General features: G+C 47.2%; 1 protein-coding gene across 2 annotated transcripts; it reads right to left on the reverse strand.

Moving 5' to 3' along the window:
- Window positions 1-2,259: 2,259 nt before the first annotated feature.
- SLC30A2 (solute carrier family 30 member 2) lies at window positions 2,260-12,051 on the reverse strand. 2 transcript variants are annotated; one of them, XM_007522563.3, is made up of 8 exons: window positions 11,687-12,051; window positions 10,358-10,578; window positions 9,031-9,177; window positions 8,172-8,325; window positions 7,169-7,322; window positions 6,128-6,233; window positions 3,981-4,115; window positions 2,260-3,383 (listed from the first exon to the last, which is right to left on the reverse strand). In XM_007522563.3, the coding sequence occupies exons 1-8, from the start codon at window positions 11,734-11,736 to the stop codon at window positions 3,238-3,240; spliced, it is 1,113 nt and encodes a 370-aa protein (XP_007522625.1). In that variant the 5' UTR covers window positions 11,737-12,051; the 3' UTR covers window positions 2,260-3,237. The 2 variants fall into 2 exon arrangements, with proteins under 2 accessions (XP_007522625.1, XP_016043388.1); XM_016187902.2 differs by lacking the exon at window positions 11,687-12,051 and adding an exon at window positions 11,522-11,664.
- Between the last annotated feature and the right edge of the window lie 5,101 nt (window positions 12,052-17,152).

The following is a 17,152-nucleotide window of genomic DNA, read 5'->3' on the forward strand; positions in this document are numbered from 1 at the left end:
CACACACGGGACTAAGAACATGCCATTTCCATTAGATTGGGAGGAGAAGCTGTCCCTGAACCCTGGCAGCAAGTATAGAGTGGGGGGAGGAGATACCGTGTTCCCCAGTGTATATCTACCTGGAATTGGAATTAACACTTCTGAAATAAATTACATGTCCTCACCCCCTCACATGCTGGCTATAAATACCTCTGCAGCAGCTGTGCTGGGGAGGTGGTGGGAGGGGGGTACTTGGTCCTGGGGACTAGGTGACTTTAGAGTAGTGAGCCCAACCCTGGTCCAGGGATCCAGGTGTCCTCCTGCCTTAATGGCCTTGTAGCTTGGAAAGTCCTATCCTGTGACTATCCTGTTGGCTGGAACATGCTGTGCACCAAAACTTCCCACCCCCAGCCTCCAGCTTGACCTCTGTCCCCTGATGACTCAGATCCACCTGGGTTATCACAGCTGGGGCTTGGAGGGGAGTGTTAGAGGGCTCTCCATTGGGAGGCAAAGCTCTGCTAGATTCTTGAGGGGTGGGGGTGAAGGCTTAAAGTGGAGAGGGTTGTCTGGCTGGGAGTCCAGGATAGTGCAGGTGGGTGTGGAAGCTCACAGCTGTGGCCTGGGCTGCCTTCCCAGGCTGGAGAGGGCTCCAGGTGCCAGGTCAGCCAGGGCAAAGAGACACGTTTCCCTCCCCAGGGAACAGCTGTGGCATCCGACTGAACCCTGAACTAGCTTGGCACATCTCTGTCCACAGGGAGAGCACTGCCAGGCCCCAAGGCTCACACTGTACCAACATGCAGCACAGAGCAGGTTCCTGGTCCCTGCTGGGGTGGGGAGGGGCGGGGGTCCTAGGGAAAACAGGTAGAAACCTCAGACCTGCCTCACAATGGTTGTGTGACGCAACCTCTCTGAATCTTAGTGTTATCATCTCAAAAAATGGAGGGCCACAGTGACTACCTTAGGGGATGGGATGCATAGGTATGCAAAGCTCAGGGTCCATTCATGTGCCTAGAGTCTGCGGTATGTGTGGGGGAGGGGCATAAAGCACTCAGCATTCAAGTCCCCCAACTTTGGGGTGAACATGACCACCAGCAGTCATATGCACACATAGCCAAGCCAACTGCCCACACATTTGAAATGGCTGAAGAACATGCTGGCCTGGGTCTCTTGGCACCTATGGATGACAGTACTAGAAAGAAACAGAGGTCACTTCGAAAAAGGAAGACAAGTGATCAGCCCCCTTTTCCCCCTCCAGTCAGTGGTCAGGAAAGAGTGGAAACTAACTCAGTACTGGCCCTGGGGAGGCCAGGAGGTTGCATGGCTCCACAGCCAGGCCATATCCTTTCAGGGTGGTGATAAAAATAACTCTTCGGGAGTCAGGTGGTAGTGCAGCGGGTTAAGTGCACATGGGGCAAAGCACAAGGACCAGCATAAGAATGCCGGTTCGAGCCCCCAGCTCCCCATCTGCAGGGGAGTCGCTTCACAAGCGGTGAAGCAGATCTATAGATGTCTGTCTTACTCTCCCCATCTCTGTCTTCCCCTTCTCCATTTCTCTCTCTGTCCTATCCAACAACGATGACATCAAGAACAATAATAATAACTACAACAATAAAACAGCAAGGGCAACAAAAAGGAAAATACGTATTTAAAAAAAAAAAAGGTAACTCTTCATTAGGACCACAAGGTACTTGTAGACTTTGGTTCCAGTCCTCACAACAACCCTGTGAGGCAGATGTTTCCATTTCAGCCTCACTCTCAGATGAGATTTGGGCTCAGTGGGGCCGCCTATGCCAGGCACTTGCTTGGAATGGCAGACAGGCCACTCAGCCAGGGCAGTCCAATGGCTGGATGCACTGCCTCCTCTGTGTGTTACAGGGGATTGGTCACCCCATCCAGACTGCAAATACAGCCATCCCTAATTCTGAAATCTTCAAACACAAACACACACATACACACCCTCAGAACCAGTGTTTCCTGTCATAATTCTCTGGCCCCTCTTTGTCTTTATAGTCCCCAAGTTCTGAACAAGTCAGTTAGTATTAACAGTAGAACTGGCCTGATCACATCTGATTTCAGGCTGGTCTCATGAATGAGGCATATTCCACAATAGTACAGCTTCATGTGCTGGGGAAAAACACCAACAGAGGACACTTGCCTGGTCTTTATCTAGGTTGAAACCTCCAGGAAAGAAACATTTGCCTCACTGCTGCACTGAGCAAGGCACCAGGACTTGTAAGCACCCCACCCCCTCAGTCCTTTACTTTGGTACATGGTCTTTTATTATTACTATTATTTTAAATTTTATTAGTGATTTAATATTGATTTACAAAACTATAACAGGGGTATATTCCACACCATTCCCACCACTCTATCCCTACTCCCTCCATTGGAAGCTACAATAGTTCTCCCAAAGATTGCAGATATGGGCTATTGTTTCTATAACTATCTGTCTATATTTGTATATATTTGTCCATTTCTTTTCTATGGTTTTACTTTCTCTTCCTTTCTAAGTCACATGTACACCTATCACAATTTCCAAATACTCTTTCTCTGGGTCCTGATAGAGTTGGAGTTCAGAGCCCTCTGGTCATCTTCCCCTACCATTCTTGCCCACTGGGAGTATGGACCAAAATTCTTTTGGGGATGAAGGTGGGAGTTCTGGCTTCTGTAACTGCTTCTCTGCTGGGCATGGGCAGGTCAATCCATACCCCTAGTCTGTTTCTATCTTTCCCTGGTTTGGTAGGATTCTGGAGAGGTAAGGTTCTGGGACACAATGGTGAGGTCATCAGTGCATGGCCTTCTTAAACCATATTGTTAGAGGCAGAAAGGGGGGTTCTGTTCCTCAGTTTCTTCACAGATTTTTAAGGCAAAGGCAAGACTGAATACAGGTTAAGTAGGAGAGGGGGTGTAGGGGACAGTCTCCACTCTAGTCCCCCTCACTATGCTACATTTTCCTTTCCTGAGGTTCTTTATAGACAGTCTTTGTTGGAGACAGGACTAAACCCAGGTGTTCAGGAGCAGACCCAGGAACTGGAGTGGGGTAATACAACCTGCTGAGTCCCCACGGCGAGGCTGGCTGCAGTCAGGTAGGGGAGCAGGGGAAGCACCCATTCCTGGAATGGAACATGTGCAGCACTCAGGAGAGGAAAGTGGTTTATAACACAGCTGGGGCAGAGAGAGTCCTGGCTTGGGGGACATATTCAGCCCAGCCTCATCCACAGGTCCTGTTCATGCTCCAGTGGGTGCCTGGCCAGGCAGTCAGTCCAAAGGGCCTTGGCAAGCCTGACAGTCCTTCATGTCCTCCGAATAGTCCTCAATCTGGATGGTCATGGTGTGAAAGTGGAACTTCCCCTGCAGACGGGTACTGGCCACCTTCAGTACAGCCTGAGCATCTGCATTCTGAGCTGGGAACCGAGAGAACACACCAAAGAGATGCTGGAGAACATTTTACTGACTCTTATAACCCTCTACCCCCAGACAACCAGGAGCCCAAGTCTCAGACCCAATCTCAGAACAGGAAAGGGGATCTTAAACACTCCTGGGTTCATCAGACAACCCTCTAGTTCCCATATCCTTCACAATCCTGATAGTGCAGGAAAAGGTCTAAGTTGTTTGCTTTTTATCAGAGTATCACTCAGCTCTGGCTGTTGGTGGTGCCAGGGATGGAACTGACGACTATTAACATGCAAGTTCTGTGCACTACCATTGCATAGATCCTCAGTCCAAAGTTCTGACTTTGAGGCTAGGAATTTGCTTTCCACTTCCACATACTAGCTATAAAAGACTTCGCCACCTCTCTCCATCCCCAGCCTCAGTTTCATCTGTAAATGCAATTGTGATGATCAAGCGTGTATAAATTATTCAGTTCTGCCTAGGTTCAATGCATAGACACTGTAGCAAGCATCTGGGGTTGCCTGGATCCCTAGGGGATGGCCCCAGGCCCCTGGCCCCTAGATGCCATTCCCCCACAACCAGCCTCTCTGAGACTCACACCAACTCACCAATGGCAATGTGGACAGACAGCACAGGCTGGGTCATAGTCAAGGCCCAGATATGCAGGCTGTGTAAGGCCTCCACACCCTCCACTGACAGCAGCAGATCCCTCACAGCTGTAAAGTCCATCCCCTTGGGGGTCCCTAAGGACAGAGGAGCAGAGGCTGAAGGAAACTACCCTCTCCCAGACATGCCACCTCCCACTGGTCAAATGCCACCTCCTTAGATTAGACCTCCTTGGCCACCAGAGCTGATGTTGTTCTCACCCTCTGAATAGTCTCCATCACATCATCCCCTTGTATTTTCCTCTTTACACCACCTGAAATGATCTTGTTAGTTGCTTGTCTGTCTCCCTTTCTAAAATGGAATCTCCATGAGAGCCAGTCTGTTTTGTTTATACTGTATCCCAATGCTGTGTTGTGTGTGTGTGTGTGTGTGTGTGTGTGTGTGTGTGTGTGTGTGTCTGCGCATGCGCACGTGTGTGTCATGGAAGGGTCTCAAATAGATACAGACATAGATATCGATATGCATATACATGTTTGTTAATGGTGCCAGGGTCTCACATATGTGTCTTATCACTACCATTGGACTGACTTTTTAATTCTTTTTATTTCAGGGAGAGAGAGAGGAGAGAGGAGGACAGCGTAATGGTTTTGCAAAGACTCTCATGCCTGAGGTTCCAATGTCCCAGGTTCAATCACTACCACCATAAGATAGAGCTGAGCAGTGAAAGAGAGAAAGACATAAAAACAGGGAGTCGGGCAGTAGTGCAGTGGGTTAAACGCAGGTGGTGCAAAGCACAACAGCATAAGGATCCTGGTTCCAGGCCCAGCTCCTCACCTGCAGGGGAGTCGCTTCACAGGCAGTGAAGCAGGTCTTCAGGTGTCTATCTTTCTCTCCCCCTCTGTCTTCCCCTCCTCTCTCCATTTCTGTCTGTCCTATCCAACAACGACAACATCAAGAACAACAACAACTGTGACAATAAAACAATAAAAGGGAATAAATAAATAAAATCACTTCCTTTAAAAATAATTGGGAGTCAGGTGGTAGCACAGCGGGTTAAGCGCAGGTGGTGCAAGGCACCAAGAACCAGCTTGAGGATCCCGGTTCGAGCCCCTGGCTCCCCACCTACAAGGGCAGTGAAGCAGGTCTTCGGGTGTCTATCTTTCTCTCCCCTTCTCTGTCTTCCCTTCCTCTCTCCATTTCTCTCTGTCCTATCCAACAACGATGACATCAATAATTACAACAAGGGCAACAAAAGGGAATAAGTAAATAAATAACAATTATTTTTTTTAAAGTATATTTAAAAAAAAAAGAATTAAAAGCAAAGGAGAAGGAAGAGGAGGAGGAGACTCTACAGCACCAGAGCTTCCCTGGTGCCCTCAAATGATGCCAGGATTCACACCCAGACTATCTGCATGGTGAGGCACATGCCCATGGTGAGCTATCTTTGACCCAATAGATATTTCTTTTTGAATGGAAAGCTGAGACTCTCTGTACCCTAGGAGTGGCCATAATATCCATGACTTTGATCTAGGTCAGATTTTTGGAGGAAAAGGCACTGATCTGCAATCAGACACTCCTATTCACTCCAAACCAGCACCCAACTCTTCACCTTCACCATTCTGAGAAGACCCACAGACCAAGACCTTGGAGCACAAGTGTAGTGACTCAGGACAGACCATTTGCCACCAATGAATAACTCATGGCTTAGTCATGTCCTTGAAAGACATGGGGCCCAGGAAAGGAAGGCACCTTGTCCAACACTATGTCTACTTAAATGTCAGTATCCCCCACCCTGTGTAACTGAAATCAGAATTTTTGTCCTTCTCTCTGCCTCATGGAAATGGAATAAAGACCGATGAAGCATATGGGAAGGGCTGTAGACCAGGTGCTACATGCACCGCCCAGAAGCTACTAGACTGGGCAGGAAGTCACCCTTGGGACAGAGGGGGAAGGGATGGCACAATGGGGCATTACCAGGAACAGTCACACCTGGCAGCCCCACTCCAAGCCAAGATTAGCTTCTGGCTCCAAGAGGCTGTCCAGTCCATGCCAGGCTCCAGACCATGGCTCCCCACCAGTGTGCTAACACCACCAACCCCCACCAGACTATTAAGAACACAGAGCAAAAGGGGAGCTAAGCCCAGGTTACCTTCCATTAGCACCAGAAGCACGTCTCTCAAGATGGTCAGGGTTGTCCCCAGCACCAAGACAGAAAAGAAAAAGGTGCAGATGGGGTCAATATACTTGTACTCTGGCTGTAAGAAAAAGAAGGCAGAACTGGGAGTCACTACCCACCATGTCAGACTCCTTTTCCCCTTCCCACCCTCACTGAGTCAGGAAGAAGGCTTCTTGCAGGTGGGCATGTGCCTCACCCTGGCCTTGCCTCCCAGTTCTCTGCCTTTTTATTTAATATCCAGAAGAATAAGTACAGCATGATTCAGAATAGGACATAGTCCCCTCTCTGCCCCCTTGCCCAAGACAGAGACATGGAAAGTATTGACAGGGATCTTAGACCCTATCTGACCCAATGTCTCCATCTTGTATATGGGGAAACTGAGGCTCAGAACATGTAACCCGGGCCCGGGTGGTGGTGCACCTGATTAAGCGCACATGTTACAATGCACAAGGACCCAGGCTCGAGCCCCCAGTCCCCACTTTCAAGAGGAAAGCTTCACAAGTGGTGAAGCAGTGCTGCGTCTCTCTGTCTCTCACCTCTCTATCCCTCCCTTCCCTCTCAATTTCTGACTGTCTCTATCCAATAAATAAATAAATATAATAAAAGTAAAAATAAAAAAGAACATGTAACCCATGATACATCACACAACTAACTAGCAGGAGATGGAACCAGGCTTCAAGCCCAACATCTGGCTCTTTCCACTGCACCACACTACCTCAATGTGATGAGCACTACTCAGGCTTCAGTAGTGTCTGATGTGAATTCCAAGGGGTATGAATCTGGTTCCATAATTTACTGACTGCAAAATTTTAACTGAACTTTTCTGAACTGCTGAAAATACTACCAGCTATCACTCCAAGTTGTTATAAAGGTCGGAAGTGCTAACACTTGGAGCTGTTCCTTTTCCCCAGAGCTGGGAAGGAACTAGAAACTGGAAAGGGTCCTGTGCACAGAGAAACCCCCAGATAATCCATCTACACCCATCTACAACTTCCCTCTATCCCCAATACTGACCTTGAAATATAAAATATAGGCGGCCACCAGGACACCCAAGCTCTGCAGAAAATCTCCAATCACATGGATGAAGGCAGCTCGAACACTGGGGTTGTTGTCCTGGCTGTTGTCATGACTGTGCCCATGGCTAGACTGGTGAAGAGTAATTCCCATTCTACAGAAGTAGAGACAAAACCATAAGCTCAGTGAAGTAGCAGCTGAAGGCTTCAAATCAATTAGGGCTGACCCCACTTCTGCAGGGTCCTTTGATCACATGAGGCCCACATGGACTTGGTTCAAATGCCGTGAGAGAAATAACTCAGGCTACATCTGGGAACAAGGCAGGCATCAATGCCAAATCTCAGAGCAGGGAGACACCTTGTCATAGTTCACGTTGTTTATCCCATCATAAACGGGGAAGCTGAGGCCTAGAAGGGGAATTGGTGGGTCAGAGAGATAGTTCAAGGGGTAAGGAGCCCAAATTCAAGACCTGACAATACATGGGAGGTGCTATAGAATCTCTCCCTCTATCTGATTGAAAAAGTAGCTCAGAGCTGTGAGATCTCACACACACACACACACACACACACACACACACACACACACACACACACACCAGAGAAAGAGAAGTAGCTTTGCCAAGGCCACTGAGCAAGGGAGAGTGATCCCAATCAAAACACTCCACACACTGAGCCTCTCAGTGAGATCAATTTCAAGCACATCAACTTGAAAAGAACATGTATTCTATTCCTTAGGAACAGCTAACCATACATACAAGATACAACTCACTCCAGTCCAATTAGACAAACCCACCCACCCCCAGGTTATTCCCTGCCATGTGTGGGGCATTGCGGTATTGACCTTGACTTGGGCCTCATTCCAGATGCTTGAGCACTACAGAGACTTTGTTCCCATACCCTATGCTGAAGTGCAGCCTCATGAGCCCTCCACTGAGATAAAGCCTCTAGATAGGGTGAGGTAAATGGGATGGGGGAGGGTCAGAGAAAAAGGAGGCAAAACTTACATGATATTCACAGCCACAGCACAGCCTGATGTGATGAGCATGGTCCCCCCATTAATCTCATAGTTTCCAGAGATCAGCCGCTCAGCTGCCAGGTAGACCAATATCCCAGTCACAACCCAGATGGACAACACAGAAAGCAGGGCTCCCAGGATTTCTAAGAAAGAACAAACATTCAAACACTAATCTTAGCAAGGAATCCTAAGGCCAAGCAGACCCACCCCTAGTTCTGTTCCTTCCTGGGAAAGTCAGTCTGGGTCCCACTGGACTCTACTAAAGCTGTGGCTGGAGATGTTGTCCCTCCCCCACCCACTCCCACATAAGGAGAATTTCAGGGCTAAAAGAAACTTAAGGAGTCATCTGGGTTAACCTTTTTTGCTTTATGTGTAAAGAGGTTGACTATTACAAGAGACATTTATTGCTCAGCAGGCATATAGAAGCTTCTGAGGAAGATAGGTCATCCATCTACCACCAAGAGGAAACTGACACTTGAGCCCAGAGGTTTTTTTTTTTTTTTTTTTTTTCTTTACTGGGAGGATTAATGGTTTACAGTCAACAGTAAAAGAGATATTTTAAAGTATGTAAGCCCTTTGTGCTACATCCTCTCCCCCAGACTACCAACTGGTTTGTGGATTTATTGGCACAGTTAATGCCACAATCATTTGTTTTTGAGACTCTGTTTCTGAGAAAGGTGAGCTCTCCTTACCTGCAGACTACAAGTTCCTAGAGGATGGGAACCAGGGCTCTCCCATCAGGTTGGGAGCTCCCAAAGGACAAAAATCTAAAACACCTTCTGGCCTCATGCAGGAATACACCCATTGCAGCTACCTATGAGCTTATGTCTGGACCCCAGGGTGCTTACCAGCTCGCTGCCAGCCAAAGTTCATGGTCTTGGTGGCTGGCCGGGAGGACATCCAGAGGGAAAAGAGGCTAATGAGCATGCTGGCAAAATCAGTGAGCAGGTGGGCTGCATCAGTCATGATTGCCAAGCTATGTGCTAGGTATCCACCTGTAGGGACAAAACCAGGAGAGTGTTTCCTTATCAGCTCCCTAAGGAGCCCGGGTCTCCTTAGGGAGTCTGTGTCTGTGGGCAGCAGGGAACTCAATGGCTTTGAAGAGAAATACTGGACATAAGACCTTTTCACCATGAGTATAACCATGGGTAGGTGAGACTCAACTTCTACTGTCTGTGAAATGGGACTAATGATATCAACTTACAGGATGAATACAAACATTAAGTTCAAAGAGGGTCTGAAAAGCATAGGTGGAACTCATTACATGTTATTTCTTTCCTGACATTCAAGCCTCTTTCCCTACCAGTGTGATCTTCGGCAAATTACTTAATTTTATGTGCCACTGCATCATCATCTGTATGGAAAGTAAGGAGAACAGCACCCACGACAGTAAACAGCTGTGAGAATTATGTGAGGATGGAATATTGGGTACAGTAGTTGCCACTTACATGCAGGGGATGTTTCAAGGTCCTCAGTGGAGGCCTGAAATCAAGGCAAGTCTCATACCACATATATGCTATCTTTCCTATACGTACATTCCTTTTCTTTTCTTATGAGACAAAATCAGAGAGTAAAAGAGACACAGCACCAAAGCTTCCTTCAGTTTGCTAGGGGACCAGGCTTGAACCTGGGTTGTGCACATGGCAAAGCAGCACACTATCCAAGTGAGCTATTTTGCCACTATGTGTTAAGTTCTTATTATAAAATTAATCATAAATTAGGTACAGTAAGATATCTAACAATAGGACAATTATGAAAATAAACTATACACAAAGTTATGTAATGTGGTGTCTCTCCCTCTCAAAATGTATATAATACCTTTGTTTTATTTTATTTATTTTTACCAGAGCATTGCTCTGCTCTAGTTTACTATGATCTGGAGATCAAACCTAGTACTTCAGAGCCTCAGGCATTAAAGTCTTTTTTGCATAAATATTGTGCTATCTCCCCCACCCTGTATATATTTTTCAAACTGCCTTTGACTATGAGGAATTAGGACTTGGAAAGTGAAATAATAAATTGGGGGGGTTACCATATGTAAAGAGCTTATAATATAGTAAGTGTTCAATAAATAGCATGATTAGTGTTCACATGACTAGGAATATCCAATAGAAAATCTCTGAAGAATCATCCAGAAGACCAAGGTGTGAATTCCAGTAGCACTTAAGTCCTTACCGACAACTTCCCCGATCATGAACACCAGGCAGATGGCAGAGGCCACATAAAGTTTTCGTCGGGCCTTCTCCTTCTCCGGGTTGGAGTGACTGTCAGGACCCATCTGGGCATGGCAGTAATGGTTGCCCTGGCCAGCCATTTCAATGGCCTGAAAGTTCACATCTGATGGGGACATAGAGATCCAGCCAGCCCCATCCTGCCACAGAGCTTCCATGTAAGACCTGGCAAGAAAGTATGGGAAAGGAAAGACTTGCATGTGGCAAGAAGGACTGACTCCAGTCCTCTCTCTCTGACTTCTTGGCATTCCTGTGTGTTTATATTATCTTTACTTATTGGATAGAGACAGTCAGAAATTGAGAGATAGAGAAAAAGAGATAGCACTCCTTCACCTCTCCAAGTTTTCTCCCCTGCAGGTGGAGACCAGGAGCTCAAACCTGCATTCCTTGTGCATTGTAACATGTGCAATCAACCAGGTGCGCCACCTGCCCCCCCCCCCCACGCTTTTTAACCAGAGTACTATCAGCTCTGGCTTATGGTGGTGGTGATGGGGGTCGGCAGGGGATTGAACATAGGACTTTAGAGCCTCAGGCATGAGTCTCTTTACATAACCATTATGCTAACTACCCCCACCCTCCTTTTTTTTTTTTTTTACCAGAGCACTGCTCAGCTCTGGTTTATGGTGGGGGGGATTGAATCTGGGACTTGACGGAAGCCTCAGGCATGAGAGTCTGTTTGCATAACTATTATGCTATCTAACCCCCCGCCCGCCCCTTCCTTCCAGTGTGTCTTAATTGGAAGACAGCTAAAGATAATTCAAGTTTGAATAACCCTAAAGTGTGACTATAGCCCGTGCTTGGGGTGGTGGGTGCTCTTGGGGAGGAACGTGTCCAGGAGTCTCTGGAGCCTTGGACCTAGGTGTTCTTTCCTTCACCCTCCCTGGGTCCAGAGGAGCCCATTACCTCTGAAAGTGGCTGAGAGGCGGCTCCCAGACCCTCAAGGGACTTGGGGAAAGAGGAACAGAATTTATTTCAGGGAGCAGGACCAACGCGCCCTCTCCTCCGCGAACTTGGGGACACAGGGGTCTCTCAGGGCGGGCTGTCGGGGTCAAAGTGCGGGCGGTGGGGGTGCAGGGACCGGGCTCCAGGCGGCGCACCCCGCACTCACCTGCCGGGACCTGCACTGCGGCCGGCCCAGGGCTCCTGGTCCTCAGCCCAGCCCTCCAATGTGGTCCCAGTTCAAAGCCGCCGCCAAGCCACTCTCTGCCAGGGCGCCCGCAGGGAGGCGCTGCGAGGCGGCTCAGATTCTCGCGCAGCCCAGGCTTTGGCTTACCGCGCTCCCCGCTGGACGTCCAACAGGTGCTGCTTGTCCGTGGTCTCCATGCAGTCCCGCCCCCCTGGGAAGCTGCTCCGAGGCCCCGCGGCCGCACGCGCTCAGCTGTTCCGGCCCCGCACCGCGAGCTCTCCGCTCTGCGTTCGCCCAGCGCCTCGTCGCTCCGCTTTTTGAGCAGCCCCGCCGTCCCGTGTGAAGCGGCCCGCAGCGCGTCGTGTGCAAAAAGCCCGCGGGGAAAGGGAGGGTTGGCTGCTTGCAAAGGGTGCCAGGACACTGCCCCCCAACCGCGGGTCAGCTCCCTACGCCCCTGCAGGTCCTGCAGCCGGAAAGACCACCTGACCTGACGTCAGAAACCTATAACCCGCTTCCCGGGGCGATTCTCTGGGACCCCCCACCCCCTACCCCAAGAGCAACACTGCTTCTCAAGGACTCAGAATAAGGGCTGCTGGGTGCGTCTAGCCTAGGGCTGTGCCTTACCCTCAGGCTGGAGACACAGCCTTCTGTCTTGTATAGAGAAGTCTGGGGGTGACGTTCCCGCCCCCCCAGGGGCTATAGGGGTGGCCTCCTCAGGGCTGATTGCACCTGTCAGTCCTCCCACTGAAGCAGCGCCCTCTCCTTTCCTGTGCGCTCTGCTTGCATTTGGAGCACCGGGCCCTTGGCTTTGTCTCCACCCTCATAAAGAGCTTGGAGGCACTTCATCAGCAGTTGCCATCTGAATAGAACCATCACCACCCTACCCCAACCCCGTCTCCTCTGGCCCACTGACACTCCCCACAGCCCCGAAAAGATGCTGCCCGTGGCGTGGTGTTTCACTGGCATGGCCTGTCTGTCCTGACAACTTGATGCTCCACCCCTTAACACTCCCTTCAGCAGGGGTTGCCTGTGACCCTAACCCTGGACACTGATAGGTACCCTCTGAATAGAAACAAAAGTGAGGGAGAGACAGCATAATAATGGTTATGCAAACAGACTCTCATGCCTGAGGCTCCAAAGTCCCAGGTTCAATCCCCTGCATCACATAAGGCCAAGCTGACCAGTGCCCTGGTTAAAATGAGAAAAAAAGGGGGGGACTGGCCAATCCCTCTTCATCCTCAAATGCTGTTGTAGAGACCATGGCTTGGATATGGCCCTTCACAGATGAGACAAGGGCACAAGCCTGGTTTCTCCCCTAAGAGCAGCCTGTTCAAACCAGGAATATTTTATTAAGCCACTAAAGCTGCAAAGAAAGTGATAGTGGCATGCCTACCTAGGCTGGTTCCCACTGAGTGCTTTTCATCTCCTATGGGGGAAAACTTTTCTTCCTGAAAACCTGGCTACCTTGGTATAGTCTAAGAACCAGCACACTCAGCATTACCAGAGTAGATGTTAAAATGCAGCTCCCCAGGGCCTGTATCAGCCCAACTGTATCAGAATCTCTGCATGTGAAGAATGGCAGGAATTATATATTTACAGGATGGGGAAGGGGTATTAGCTAGTCACCTAAGATATGTATTTACTTGATCTATATCTTAGCTAGCAAGGATATATTTTTTATTTGTTATATTTTAACTCAACTCAGTAACTACTGGGCTCTTAATACCCATGAATCAAATTGAAATAAAGTCGGGCTGGTCACGTAAGTCAGGGGAGTGTAAATGAAGTGGATGTAGCTCACAGGTGTTTTCTTGCTGGATCACTTCAGTGGTGATGTAGTTTCAGGCTGCCCTGTGCTCAGATGAACAAATTTTATAGTTTACTACAAGACAAAACATATGCTTTTTAAAAGCATGTCTAGGCTGGGGAGGTAGCACAGTGGTTATGCAAAAGACATTTATGCCTAAGGCTCCAGGTTCAATCCCCAGCACCACCATAAACTAGTGTTGAGCAGTGCTCTGGTAAAATAAATAAATGTCAATAATTAACAGTTCTAAGTACAATAAACATTTTTTTCTCTTAAAATTTATTTTTATTAGTGATTTAATAATGGTTTACAAGATCATAAGGTTACAGAAGTATAATTCTAGACTATATCCACTACCAAGAATAAACATTTTTTAAAGTCTGTTTTCTGGTAACTGCTCAGCTCTTCAGGGGATTGAACCTGGGACCTTAGAGCCTCAGGTAAGAGTCTATTTTGGATAATCATTATGCTATCTTCCCCACCCCTGAGCTGGGAGATAACTCTGCTAGGGTGTGCACCTCACTCTTCATGCATAGAGATTATTATCAGTGCCCACAAAGAATTCAGGGACATAGACAACAGTAAGTGGCAGCTAGTTGAGATATATGGGGTGGGGGGAGATATATACTCTGAAGGGAGTGTAGGCCATCTCTAGTGTTTTCATGGGGTCTATTTGGTATTGATAGAATATTCCTGCCCCCCAAAAGGTGCGCAGATTATTAATCATTAAAGGGTTAGGATAAGTGGTAACATCTTTCTCTCTCTCTCTCTACCTCTTTAAAAATATTTATTTATTTATTTATTTTGCATAGGGACAAAGTGAAGTTGAGAGAGAATGGGGAGACAGACAACTGCAGTGCTACTTCACCACTTGTGAAGCTTTCACTCTGCAGATGGGGACCATGGTCTTGAACCTGGTTCCTTGCACAATGTAATGTATGCACTCAACCATGTATGCCACTTGGCCCCTCTTTATTTCTTTTTTTTTTCTTAATTAAAATTTTTTTCTTTATTGGGGAATTAATGTTTTACATTCAACAGTAAGCATAATAGTTTGTACATGCATAACATTCCCCAGTTTCCCATATAACAATACAACCCCCACTAGGTCCTCTGTCATGCTTCTTGGACCTGTATTCTCCCTACCCACCTACCCCCACCCCAGAGTCTTTTACTTTGGTGCGATACGCCAATTCCATTTCAGGTTCTACTTATGGGTTTTTTGTGGGGTTGGTTTTTTTTTTCTGATCTTGTTTTTCAACTTCTGCCTGAGAGTGAGATCATCCCATATTCATCCTTCTGTTTCTGATTTATTTCACTTAACATGAATTTTTCTTTTTCTTTTTTTACATACATTTTTTTTAATTTATTTTTTTATTAAAGAAAGGATTAATTAACAAAACCATAGGGTAGGAGGGGTACAACTCCACACAATTCCCACCGCCCAATCTCCATATCCCACCCCCTCCCCCGATAGCTTTCCCATTCTCTATCCCTCTGGGAGCATGGACCCAGGGTCATTGAGGGTTGCAGAAGGTAGAAGGTCTGGCTTCTGTAATTGCTTCCTCGCTGAACATGGGCGTTGACTGGTCGGTCCATACTCCCAGTCTGCCTCTCTCTTTCCCTAGTAGGATGGGTCTCTGGGGAAGCTGAGCTCCAGGACACATTGGTGGTGTCTTCAATCCAGGGAAGTCTGGTCGGCATCCTGATGACACCTGGAACCTGGTGACTGAAAAGAGAGTTAACATACAAAGCCAAACAAATTGTTGAGCAATCATGGACCCAAAGCTTGGAAAAGTGGAGAGGAAGTATTAGGGAGGTACTCACTGCAAACTCTAGTATACTTCTGCTTTCTTACTTTGGTGCCAAACTCCAGACTCAGTCAATTTCTGCTTTGCGTTTCTACTTCTTCTTCTTTTTTTTTTTTTTTACATGCATAACATTCCCCAGATTCCCATTTAGCAATACAACCCCCACTATGTCATTCATCATCTTTCATGGACCTGTATTCTCCCCACCCATCCACCCACCTCAGAGTCTTTTACTTTGGTGTAATACTCCAATTCCATTTCAGGTTCGACTTGTGTTTTCTTTTCTAATCTTGTTTTTCAACTTCGGCCTGAGAGTGAGATCATCCCATATTCATCCTTCTGTTTCTGACTTATTTCACTCAACATGAATTTTTCAAGGTCCATCCAAGATCGGCTGAAAATGGTGAAGTCACCATTTTTTACAGCTGAGTAGTATTCCATTGTGTATATATACCACAACTTGCTCAGTCACTCATCTGTTGTTGGACACCTGGGTTGCTTCCAGGTTTTCACTATTACAAATTGTGCTGCTAAGAACAACCTACCCTATGTGTACACAGATCTTTTTGGGTGGATGTGTTGAGTTCCTTAGGATATATCCCCAGGAGGGGAATTGCAGGGTCAGATGGTAGGTCCATTTCTAGCCTTCTGAGAGTTCTCCAGACTGTTCTCCACAGAGGTTGGACCAATTGACATTCCTACCAGCAGTGTAGGAGGGTTCCTTTGACCCCACACCCTCTCCAGCATTTGTTGCTGTTAATTTTTCTGATGTATGACATTCTCACAGGAGTGAAGTGGTATCTCGTTGTTGTCTTTATTTGCATTTCTCTGACAATCAGAGACTTGGAGCATTTTTTCATGTGTTTCTCAGCCTTTTGGATCTCTTCTGTGGTGAATATTCTTTCCATGCCCTCCCCCCATTTTTGGATGGGGTTATTTGTTGTCTTGTTGTTGAGTTTGGCAAGTTCTTTATATATGTTGGTTATTAACCTCTTGTCTGATGTATGGCATGTAAAGAACTTCTCCCATTCTGTGAGAGGTCTCTTGGTTTGGGTAGTTTCTTTTGAGTTTCTTTTTTAAAATATTTGTATTTATTTATTATTGAGATAGATCAGAAAAGAGAGAGAAAGAGAACTAGAGCATCACATATGGTGCCAGGAATTGAGGTCAGGACCTCATGATTTAGAGTCCAATGCACTGCACTGACTGCCAGACTATAGGTGGCGATTCCTTAGGAAAGGCAAGAGTTTTCCCAGGATCCATTTGTACATTTTGGAACAGTCAGAGTCATGTGCATGATGGGATCCCTCCCAGGTGATATGGAGATTTTTTTTATTTGGTCTATAAAATCTTATTCAACAAAAAAAGATATTAAGTACCAGCACTGCTCTCACTGTGCATTGTGGGTGAGAAAGAAGAGATAGGAGCGGAGCGGGAACACAAATTTTCATTCACTCGGGCACCCCAGAAATGGGCAAGAGCAGGGTGGTTTAGGACACGTGGAGCTTCTCACTATGCCTATCAGTCCTTGTCTGGGTCCCTCTGGGTCCCGGAAGAGAGGAAAAAAGCAAGAGAGAAAGGCGGAAGCAGGAGGGCTTTTATGGGAGGAATTCGGGAAGTGGCAAGTCAGGACGGGATTGGCTAGAAAAGGGGGTGGAGAAAACAAGGCACTCTGGGAAGGTAGAAAGCTTCCGTAGCAGCTGTGCTAGCGGTTCATCTCTGGAAGGAATGGGCGTACACTGAGGGGGCAACTGGTCGATATCTGTAAATAAAACTTGCATAGAAATACAATGTTTTGTGGGCCCTGCCAAAGTTCTACCACATCTGCACAATATCCCAACAGTCACTTAATGATATTCCAGGTCCCATCTGGTTTCTTTCAGTTCTTGTTTACAACTTTAGCCCCATGAAGTGTTTGGAAGTTCATATTCAATGCATTTCTGTGGTTTGTTTTGTTTTGTTTTTCCACCAACATGGCAGTGAAGATGAGTATTT

This window comes from Erinaceus europaeus, chromosome 13 (assembly GCF_950295315.1).
Source record: "Erinaceus europaeus chromosome 13, mEriEur2.1, whole genome shotgun sequence".
NCBI classification, from domain to species: domain Eukaryota; kingdom Metazoa; phylum Chordata; class Mammalia; order Eulipotyphla; family Erinaceidae; genus Erinaceus; species Erinaceus europaeus.

Bases quoted from the DNA above. Each gene is read 5' to 3' on its own strand.
- SLC30A2 (XM_007522563.3), bottom strand. From the start codon at position 11,736: ATGGAGACCACGGACAAGCAGCACCTGTTGGACGTCCAGCGGGGAGCG. The intron at 8,326-9,030 runs GTAAGCACCCTG...GTTCTTTCTTAG, and splicing joins CTTTGGCTGGCAGCGAGCTG to AAATCCTGGGAGCCCTGCTT. The intron at 3,384-3,980 runs GTGAGTTGGTGT...CTCGGTTCCCAG, and splicing joins GTCTGTCCACATTGCCATTG to CTCAGAATGCAGATGCTCAG.